The sequence below is a fragment of the Triticum urartu genome, chromosome 5A, assembly GCF_056163025.1.
Source record: "Triticum urartu cultivar PI428250 chromosome 5A, HENAU_Tu73, whole genome shotgun sequence".
In the NCBI taxonomy this organism is placed as follows: domain Eukaryota; kingdom Viridiplantae; phylum Streptophyta; class Magnoliopsida; order Poales; family Poaceae; genus Triticum; species Triticum urartu.
The window spans coordinates 116,152,995-116,164,474 of NC_141877.1; the positions used below are offsets into that span (position 1 = coordinate 116,152,995).

General features: G+C 47.3%; 1 protein-coding gene across 1 annotated transcript; it reads right to left on the reverse strand.

Annotated features, from left to right (window-relative positions):
- Nucleotides 1-945: 945 nt before the first annotated feature.
- On the reverse strand, nucleotides 946-1,933 carry LOC125555747 (CASP-like protein 4C1). The gene is made up of 2 exons (XM_048718602.2): nucleotides 1,565-1,933; nucleotides 946-1,436 (listed from the first exon to the last, which is right to left on the reverse strand). The coding sequence occupies exons 1-2, from the start codon at nucleotides 1,871-1,873 to the stop codon at nucleotides 1,197-1,199; spliced, it is 549 nt and encodes a 182-aa protein (XP_048574559.2). The 5' UTR covers nucleotides 1,874-1,933; the 3' UTR covers nucleotides 946-1,196.
- Between the last annotated feature and the right edge of the window lie 9,547 nt (nucleotides 1,934-11,480).

Consider the following 11,480-nt stretch of genomic DNA (forward strand, 5'->3'; position numbering starts at 1 on the left):
AGGCGGACCCGCAGCGGAGCCGGCAAGAGGCACGAACCCTATCTTTTTTTGGAAGAGGAGGCGGCGACTGGAAAGACCAACGTATACAGAGGATAATGTACTCACACTCTTAATCTCCTCATTTACTTTGTCCTTCTAATCTACACAATGGTCCTTTGATTCGAGATAAGTTGTACATGAAGAAGATGCATCATGTTCTGATTCCATTCAGGTGATATGTTCATTCGGCGAAGACAATCCGCGATGATCTGTTGATACTCGACATACCAAAGTCCCAACTCGGCATCCCTGATGGCTAGTGTTGGCGACGTTCGGATGTTAGATAGAAAATCAACATCGTCGGCGCAATCAACATTGAAGCTCGGTGTGGAAGAGGAGGAGTTGGTGCAACTCGGTCCCATCTATCCTTCACGGAAGCTTGGAGTAAACCCTTCGATGGGGTCACCGATCTAGTTATTGCTAAAGTCATGGCACTTGGAGAAGGCGTTATTTTTGCACAACTATGAGGCTTCTCGCACGTGATCTAGTTATTGCCAAAGTCATGGCACTTCGAGAAAGCGTTATTTTTGCACAACTATGAGGCTTCTTGCACGTGGTGATGAAAGTGGATTGCTTAGAGGTTGTTAACCTTTGATCTTCGCGTTATAATTCTTGATCAATTGTGGCATCTATCTTAGATGAAATAGAGGGAAAATCAGCAAGTTTTAGTTTTTCTGTTAGACATGTCCCAAGGATGGTAACAGTGTGGCGGAACTTTGTGCTAAGCAGGCACGTTCCTTGTTGGTTTCCTGGCCACACGAACGTTCATCCTTTCTTATTACAGCTTCAGGGCTAATTGTAATCGAATGTAATTACCGATGAAGCTCCCCAAATTCTCGGCAAAAAAATCCCCAGAAAAAAAAGAACGAGGGTGAGTCCCACCGGCCAGATATAGCAAACCCAAAATGAAAAAACACACTCGTCATGCACCTCCTATGTTTCACTGGTATATCCCGCAGAATCTTGCGTACACATCACACACATCCATCTAATATTGTCGAGCTAATCAAGCGTAGTGCATACTGTAATAATCACCCCACCGATCGATCAAAACCACCGAAGAATCGAAGTGCTCTGGCTAGCCGCACTCCGATCAGTTCATCGCACGAGTAGCTACTACGTACGGAAAGTATGCTCCATGGCCCCACGCGCGCCGGTCAATACGGGGAGGAGGCCCCCGCCGGGAGCCGGGAACCGGTGGCGAGGAAGCGGACAAGCCGGAACCCCGTCGCGAGCGCCGCCAGCGCCAGGAAAGCGAACGCCGCGAACCCGAGCCCCACGGCGATGTCGCCCTGCAGGCACGCCGTGCTGCTGATATTCCGCTCCTGGACTCCGCCGCACAACGCCGCTTCCCGCGCCGCCGCCGCCGCCGCTGCCAGCGCCATGTACCCGAAACCCTGCAGCGCACGCACACACGATCGAATGAACAACTCCGAAATTAGTTAACCAACTCCATGTGTGTGATCGATCGACCAGATGCAACTTGCGTGTAATTACAGCAAGTAGGCGCTGGTTAATTGGTTACCTGGTCGTGGCCGAAGTCGAACCAGAGCTGCAAGGCCTCCGGGAGCAGCGTGGCGCCCTTGGCCACCTCCCACGCCGCCGCGGCGACCTCGAACACCGAGTATACCGCCACGATCGCGTTCGCCGCCAGCAGGAACCTGAACGGCGCCAGCCGCAGCACGGCGCCGTCCGTCGCCGCGAACACCGCCGCCGCGAGGCTAAAGCACAGCGCCGCCACCCGCAGCACCAGGAGGAGCGTCCCCAGCCGCCTCGACTCCTTCCTCCGTCCCCCCGCCGCCGTCTGATCCCCGTTACGCAGCGGCGACGCCATCCGAACACCCTCAGCTCAGCTCATCCGACGGTGACTGGGCGTCCTGAGCTGGGCACGTAGCCTCCTCCCGGCTTTATAGACGGCCTGTGATCACGGGAGAGGCGAGCCTTAGGCGCCGACGTGGCGGAGCGTGGGACCCACACGGCAGGCTCGGATGAGCCAAAGGTTGTGTAAAGCCGAGCTGCCATGGCCAGGTGTGGCGAGGTGTTAGGTGTGGACATGTGAGTGAATTAATGGCGCCATCAATGTGGACTGTTCGGAGCTTGTGATGCTATCTAATTTTCCACTTGAGCACCGCCACACGTACGAACGATCCAACAAATTCCCTCTGGTCCCATTTTCGGACACGGATTCTTCTTCACTTTCCATAGCAAAACGAGCTGGTTTGCCTGACGTTCATGCCGAAATCCCGTGAAACTTCTGGGCTGCAAAATTATGGAGATTGTTGATAAGCACTCTTAGAAGCATGTTGTATCCTAAAGCACACAAATAAAGACAACATGCATGAAATTGAGATACTTTCAGGGATGTAAACCGGGTCCTGTTTAAATCCCGTTTAAGCTCACTTATTGTCTAGCAGTTCAATAAAGTTTATTCTCTGTGGAAAATGAACTATCAAGTTAGCAAAAACTAACTAAATGAAAGTTGCGGGTGCCGTTTATTTGCCCTTTAAATCACTAGATACTTCCACCGATTCATACTAATTGTCGCTGAGTTAGTACGTGTTATTATTTCCTAGATTCTTCTACAGAAGCCAAAAAAAAAACCTTTCGATGCTCTCCACGTACTTGAGGAGAGAAGAAGAGAGAATGTGCATGTAATACATGAAAATATCTACTAGTGCGCTGTTTGAGAATTCATGATTCTATAAACATGAAAATGAAAAATAAGATTTGGATGTCATGGCGTCCTGGAAATCAAAGCACATGAATTTGCAGCCATGACACATTAGATGATCTTCCCCAAAAATATATTTAGAAGGTGCATGCAAAGACAGGAAAAAATAATATGGCCCTAAGAGCATCTCCCTGAAAATCCCTAAAACGGGATACCCTAAAACAATTGTAGGGTCAACGTCTAACAACTTTTAGGGATTATAGTGTGCTTCGCTCTACCAGAATCCCGAAATCACAGTCCTTCCTTTTCTTTTTCTTCAATTCCGGGGGCAACTTATATAGCATCAACAACACCTTAGGAGTGATCGTGCGATCGGGTATGGGCCATTTGATGGAAATCTAATGGTACAAATCACGTGAGGTGAAGAGGTGGTAGACATTTTAACAAGCCACCTCAACATAAATGAATATTGCACGCTTAGCCCCCCTTGTCGTGGCCCCCTACTTCCAGGCCCAACCTCTTATCTCTCTTTCACGTGCACCAACGTGGGCTGTCGGAAAGCACCCGCCTATTCTTCCAATGCGCGCCACTGGCCTAGCCAAATAAGCTGCACCGAGCCTCACCGGGCTAGAGCCGGCTTTCCGAAGTCTCACTTCTTGTAGATCTGTCGGCTCCAAGTTCCGTTGCTTCCGTCTCCAGCCAATTCAGATCCCACATCGTCTTATCGCACTCCCCCACTGTAACAGTGTCAGGTCTTCCTCCAAGCTACCATGAAGTCCCGGGCACATGCCTCCATTGGATATGGCGGCCCGAGCACCTTGGCACCAAATTCGTCTACTACTCCACTTGGTGCTCCTCACTCGTCAGCTAGTTCATTTTGTTCCACATCATGTTCCCTTTGTTCATTAATGTTAGCATGAGAACCTTGCCTTTTTTACACGTTATCAAGTGATACTTTCTTATCTATACATGTCCTAACGAATTTGTAGGCAACAAATCTTCCTTTGGTGCACTGGTCTCATAAAATCTTCTTCTCTTTTGTACATATCTTGTGGATCTGTGTAGGAAGAGCATTTGATTTTTGTTGTCCAGTACAGCCTTATGTACAAAATATAGTTTGCAAACAAGAATTAACTAATGTACCAAAAGTGGAGATGAATGAAATGTCTCATTTTTGTTGTTGTTCATTTTGCTCCAATGAATTATACCAAGGAAAAAAGTAATGATGTACCATAAGGATTTGTGTCGGTGTACCAAATCTACTTATTCCATTACACAATTTGAAATTAAAATTTGTTCCCAAATCTACATATTCTGAACATAAAAAGAAATCTACATAATGGTTTTAGTACATTCATATTTTATACAATTTTGTAATTTATTTTCTAAATATGTTTTTGTAAGGTATACACAACATTAGTCATAAAACATAATATAATTTGTAGAAGTTTTAAACAAGGCCAAATGGAGAGTGATGATAAGAGTACTAAATTTTCAAATGACAAGAGTTCTAATGTGAGATATACTATCAGTCCCACCAAGGGAGGCGGAACTGTGTGTATTTCAGGGGGAGGGGGCACTTGAAGAATTTTGCAGTGCTTGGATTGAAGAAATTGGAGTCATTTGCCCTCCTCCACTAGCCACCAATGCTTGATTTGCACCATTTATATTCTCTCTGTTCATATGAATCCATGCAAACCATTTCCACATTACCACTGTGACCTTCTCCAAAACACTAAACCCAAGTAAACCGGCTCTATTGCATTTTTTGTTGTTGAAGTAGTTGTGTTCTCTCCCATTGCATTGACAATGCACATACATAAATGCCTTCCCATATGGAAGTGTCTCCTAACTTGATAAACGACATGCTTTTGCTTGTTTCTCTCATCCATCTCTATAGGCAAAAGTGTCACCATGTCCAAATCTTCATCACCATCATGAAAGTCATCGACATCCTCCTCTAACAGTGAATGTTCAAAATACTCCTATTTAAGCAAATGGCATTGAACATCATCAAATTTGCAATCTAATTCATGTTGTTTCAATTATGAGAGAGAGAGAGAGAGAATCGAGCGTGAGATTTTTACAACAACCTTTTCGGTGGTGGTGGCATTGTCTAGCACAAACATTGTGGGGAGGACGGAGGCACGGCTACCGAACTTTGGCAGTGAAAAGCAAGTCTACGCTTGGGAAAATGCAGGGAAGTGCTCGGGTGCATGGAGGAGGGCAGCAGTTACGTGTGTGGCTCTGCCCGAGCAACATGGCGAAGGGCTCGTGACTCAGATGGAGCTCCTCTAGGAGGAGCTCATGTTGCTGCGGTGGAGCTAGCTATGCCGACACACTCGAGCTCGGGGAGGCGGTAAAGAGCAGGGGGAGGCGCATGATAACGGTGCTGGCCACATGGGAAGGGGTGGGGATGATTCTGCGATAGCAGGGAGAGGGGCGATGGTAGGTGTAGCAGGGCTTGAGGGTGGCCGATGACGGTCGGAGGGCACAGAGGCACGATTGCTCGCCACATGTAGTCAGAGGATCTTCTTTTCCTCCCACAAAGGCTGGGAAATATACACAAATCACATTGGGGTGTCTTTTACCCTATAGTTTGGATCAGAAGACGGCGGTGTTCTTATCAAACCTAAACATTGTATGATATGATCTTAGATAGAGAATCTGCTAGGATGCGCTTAAAAAATTGGCAGTGTTATACAGATGGTAATGGATAATGATTCTGCTAGACATGCTCTAACCTTTTACTACCAGGTATCTTAGGAAGTATAAGTGTAGAAAGTGAACCATTGTAAATTTTGGCGAGCTCATTCCTTTAAGAGCATGACTAATGTATAGCAACAGTTGGCTATAGCATATTGATATGTTATCTATAAGCAATGTAATAACCAACATGTATAACTAATGTAGTAGCCAATGTACTAGTAGTTTTTTTTAGAAAAGGAGGACGACCCCCGGCCTCTGCATCTGGACGATGCATACAACCACTTTATTAATTATTGACACAAGACCGTACAGAGTCATACAACAATAAGACTAAAGCCACCAAACTAAGCAACAACTGTCGCTATCCCTATCCAGTTGATGTAGGGGCGCTGAAAGTCTGGGCCTAATACCAAACAGACCACGCAGCCAAACCTAAACATCTAAAGGCTTGAGGTCCCACCCAGGACGCATGCCGGGTATGGGCACCCACTAGTCCGGCATGCTTCTCAACCAGGACCCTTGCCGGGTATGAGGCCGCCGCAGCCACCTGCCACGAATTCATCTTCAGAGCTGTACTGCTGCATCAACCTTGGCCGGTCCAACTGCCTCCGACGCCACCATGACGCCAGGCAGCGTCACCCTCCTGCGCGAGTCCATCTCCGCTCATCATGCGTCGAGTCTCCACTGCGCCACGCCGCCGAGATCCGCCGTCATCAATGAAGCAGATGAAACACTGCTCCTCCTCTTGTCCCCTCCAACCAGCACTCGCTCCAAAACGATGCCCCCATGAGGGAGAACGATACCGATAGCATCATCATCGTCCGATCCGGTAGACCCAGATCTAGGGTTTCCCCCGGAACTTCCCGATCAGGTTGATGAGACCTGCAACGACGATGCCTCCAGAAGGAAACGACGTCTGAGACGCCGCCATCATCTGCCAAGACCACAGTCTCGCGTGATTTTCATCGGAAGCCATGTGTTCCCGACCTCGTGGCTGGCTGGAACCGAACGGAACCTCGCCACGAAGACATATGTTGCCGTCGGTACTCCGACGGAGATCCGGCATCTCCTCACCGGTCCCTCCACACGCCGCCGGTCGGCAAAAGGCCTCCCCGCGACGGATCCAAACGGGGCGTTGGATCCGCAGTAGTCGTCGTCACCATCATGAGCAGGACAGCCCACCTCGCCGGATGGGGTACTGCCACCACCGTCGTCCATGCAGGGCCGCCGCTCCGCCGGCGATGGTGCTCGGGCCCCCGCTGCACAGCCCGGATACTCCGTCCTAGCCGCCGCCATTGGATCTCATGAGAAGGGCCGCCCCGCCGCCTCAGATGGGATCCGCCGCCTCCCCCCGCCTAGGACCTTTGGCACCGGGCCCGCCGCCACCGCGGCCCACGCCAGCAGCAGCGGCGGCAGGAGGGGGTGGAGGGAGAGGTGCTGGCGGCGCTAGGGTTGGGGCCCCTGGCGTCGCCCGGGGGGAGGCGACGCAAGGGGTGCGAGGGGATGTGTTACGAGAAAATACAACTTTATTATCAAATGACTCATCTTACATTCTCACAAAGTTTCTTGGAACCCGTGATACAGCCAGTTGTAACCCGTGTTTCTTCTCTCTCCTCTTCTCTATCCTCCAACTCAATAAAATATAATATTTAAAGTCTTATAGCCCGTCTGCGTCACCTTACTATACTTGCTCTAATTTGTAGCCATTTCGCCATGCCTTTTTTTTTGAAAATACATGATTCTAAAAAATGTCATGAATTAGCTTCTAGGAAATCAAAGCACAAGAATTTGCAGCCAGAACTCATCAGATACTCTGCAGTAGTAGTAGTTAGCTACGAGAAAGTACTACTTTATTATCAAATGACTCATCTTACATTCTCACAAAGTTTCTTGGAACCCGTGATACAGCCGGTTGTAACCCGTGTTTCTTCTCTCTCCTCTTCTCTATCCTCCAACTGAGTAAAATATAATATTTAAAGTCTTATAGCCCGTCTGCGTCACCTTACTATACTTGCTCTAATTTGCAGCCATTTCACATGCCTTTTTTTTTTGAAAATACATGATTCTAAAAAATGTCATGAATTAGCTTCTAGGAAATCAAAGCACAAGAATTTGCAGCCAGAACTCATCAGATACTCTGCAGAAATTCTAGAATTTTTTTTCCAGTAAACTTCTAGAGCTCTATTTCAGAAGATCATGTAATGCAGTAGAACCGTACAGTGTTGCGCGCGCATGCATGCCTGTCGTCGACGGTTTGAGGCGGAGCTACCACCTGCCGATCACGGCCAACGATGGCCCCTTCATTTATCTTTAGCTTCTACACGTCTCAGTTTTTCCTACTGCAATCATCGTCACCCCAACCCCATAATACTCATCGCCCGTCGACGAAACGTCAGTGCGACTGCCATCTCAGCGCGTACGGCGCACACGTCGCCACCTACGTACCTAACAACCGAATGTTGAATGAAGGAAATAAAACCAGCGTACGGGACTAAGGACAGGCGTCAATGCGTGAGAAGGACGTTGCATGGCTTGACACACCAAGATCATGGGCCATGACGACGTGACAGCGCCTACTAATTAAATTTAAAGCCTAATCCACCGCAATTGCTGCATGCCGCCCATGTCCGGCCCGTCCCCCGTATGATTGGAGTCGGTACGTGTGATCGGAATGGCGCGCCAGAGCTGCGGCGTGATCCCCGCGGACTCGCGTGTGAGCTAATCAGCTAAAGCAGCAGCCGATCGAGTGCCGTGGGCCGTGGCATAATTGGAAGAGAAAATACCTAAACTCACAGCAATGTCAAGTCATCCGGTGGAGCGTCACAAAGACGTAAAAGGTTACGTGTGTGAAAGGTGCTAGCAAGTCGTGTTGCTAGCCTTTTCTTTCATGTCGTTAAGCTAGTCGAGTGCCAAAGCCGCTGGTGCGCCCACATGGTTGGAGTGTGAACTCAGATACGTTGCGGACTAGCCTCGATGCACACCAACAAAGAAGCTCGATTGGATTGGCTGGCCCACTGCTCTGACGGCCCGCTTGACCTGGAGGCCACGTCCAGGGCCCAGCTATAAACGCGTGAGGACTCCGCCCCTAAACGAAGAAACAACACGTACATTCTAATCACCGTCCCCTCGTTTTTTTAACACAGTAGACACAAACGCTCATACATACATTCATACACTCATCCTTATAAACACACACACATCTTACCTCTATGAACATATTTGAAAGACTGAGCCGACATATCATTTTAAGATTTACGAAGTCATTATAGGCGCCTCGTTGTCGACGCTCCTCCCACTGAAAGCGCATCGCTAGAAATTTGGAATAAATCCAGAAATGATGCGAGCATTAGGACTTGAACCCTGATGGGCTGGGGATATCACTATTACTCTAACCATCTAACCACAGGTTGGTTTGCCACCGCCCCCTCGTTTTGAACACAGAATATTATGAAGGTAATATTTTCAATCGCCCAAGGGGGAGTATAAAGCAATTTGAAGCCGGTTGGCTCAAAGAAGAGACAATGTTTGAGATTGTACGTACAACATGGGGGAAAGCAAAGGTTTTGAGTATTGGGCTAACTCTTGCTGAACGTACAAGGGCGGTGAAGGCGGACTTGCATATCTGGGACCGTGACATTCTGAAGGGACCAAAAAAAGAATTAACAAATTGAAAAAAAGAGTTAGAGAAATTACGAAGGGGACTTATGAATGCGGATTCACAAGCGCAGCAGAAGGAGATTTTTGTCCTTATTGAGAAAAAAATTGAAACAAGAGGAGATTTACTGGATACAACATGGTCGTGCAAATTGGTTATTGCATGGTGACTGTAACACTTCTTTCTTCCATAACGCGGCGACGACAGAAAGAAGAAAAACCAAATTAACAAATTGCTTCATGATAATGGTGTTTGGTTACAAGGAACGGAGATGAAAGAATACATTCTGGGGTATTTTTCAAAACTTTTCACCTCAGAAGTAACCCAACCAAATCAGGAGGTTCTATCTCTTGTCCAAAAAATAACAGAAGAAATGAATAATGCTCTTCTCGCCCCGTATACGGCCGAGGAGGTTCAACAGGCCCTTTTCGACATTGGAGATTTAAAAGCGCCGGGTCCAGATGGCCTCCATGCTATTTTTTTATAAAAGATTCTGGTCTATGTTGGGGGATGATTTGACTGAAGAGGTTCTCCAGGTGGTGAATACATGCTCTATACCGGAGGGGTGGAATGATACTGCAATTGTAATGATCCCTAAGGTTAATTCTCCAGAAAAGGTAACTCAGTTTAGACCAATTGTCTTGTGCAATGTGGTGTATAATGTTATTTAAAACATAATTGCTTCCCGTTTGAATATAATCCTATTAGATATTATCAGCCCAACTCAGAGCGCTTTTGTTCCTGGAAGAATGATCACTGACAATATTTTAGTGGCACATGAATGCTTTCATACAATAAAGAGAAAAGGGCTGGCAAAGAGGGTTTGTGTGCTATCAAACTAGACATGCATAAGGCATATGATCGAGTGGAGTGGTCTTTTTTGAAGGAAATTATGTTGAAGTTGGGATTTCAAGAAAACTAGGTGAATTTAGTTATGCAATGTGCTTCCTCTTTGAAGTACCGGGTTCGTTTTAATGCTGAAGAAACTAAGAGTTTTGAACCTACTAGAGAACTAAGGCAGGGAGATCCTCTCTCTCCCCCTACTTATTCTTGTTATGCACAGAAGGCCTGGCCACCCTTTTAACTAATGCGGAGGAGAATGCAAATATTTCTGGAATAAAGATTAGTAGAGACGCCCACCAATTTCTAATCTTCTCTTTGCTGATGATTCGTTGATTCTTATTGTGCCTCATCGGGGCAGATGGTGACTGTTGAAAAATCTAGTATATATTTTTAGTCCCAATACAAAAGTGGAAGACAAGGCGCAAATTTGTATAATTATGAATATTATGACTGAAGCTCTCAACGATAAGTATTTGGGTTTGCCTGCAAATGTGGGTATGGACAAAAGTGATTGTTTTCAATTCCTGATTGATAGAATTATTATGAGAATTGGTGGATGGAAAGAAAAATTGTTATCCGCTGGAGGAAAGGAAAATTTGCTCAAATCTATTGTACAATCTATCCCAACCTATGCCATGTCCGTCTTTGAAATTCCTTAAAAATTGCAAAGGAATTATTGATGCGATGTCACAATTTTGGTGGGATGACGAGGACAATCAGAAGAGGATGCATTGGATGGCGTGGTGAAAGATGTGTGTCCCAAAAAACCAGGGAGGTATGGGTGAGGGATTCCTGGATTTGGGGGTTCTCAGGTGTCCGGCCTATTCGATATGGGCGGGCTGATGGGTCGTGAAGATAAAACAAAAGACTATCCCCCGTATCCGGGTGGGACTCCCGTATGCGTGGACGGCAAGTTTGTTGTCCGGGTGTATTATTTCCTTCTTCTACGCACCGAATCTGTACAACCCTAGGCCCCTCCAGTGTATATAAACCGTGGGGTTTAGTCCATAGAGGCTATCAGAATAATCATAGGCTAGACAGCTAGGGTTTAGCCATTGCGGTCTCGAGGTAGATCAACTCTTGTAACCCCTATACTCGTCGAATACAATCAAGCAGGACGTAGGGTTTTACCTCCTTTAAGAGGGCCTAACCTGGGTAAACATCGTGTCTCTACTGTTCCCTATTACCATTGATCCTTAGACTCACAGCTTGCCCCCTACCCGAGATCTGTCAGTTTTGACACCGACATTGGTGCTTTCATTGAGAGCTCCGCTGTGTAGTCACGAAAAGCGATCTATGGCTCGCCTTGTCATCAACAACGATATCACTTCTGGAAGGAGCCTGACTTTGGGACAAGTCCTCCAGCTCGGCGGTTTCACCGTGGGTGCCCACACGCCATCGAGCCGACGACGCCCCCCGTGATCGCTAAACATCTCCTCCGCATCGTTCTGGAACACTCCGAAAAGATGGATCCGGTGGACATCTTGTCTTTAAACGAGCTGCTAGATCGCATCGCCTCCCCGGGGCTTTCAACGGATTATGATCGGATCGGGCTCAAACCTG

Excerpts from the sequence above, each read along its gene's own strand:
- LOC125555747 (XM_048718602.2), bottom strand. The coding sequence starts at position 1,873 with ATGGCGTCGCCGCTGCGTAACGGGGATCAGACGGCGGCGGGGGGACGG. Across the intron at positions 1,437-1,564 it reads TCGACTTCGGCCACGACCAG|GGTTTCGGGTACATGGCGCT; the intron begins GTAACCAATTAA and ends CGTGCGCTGCAG.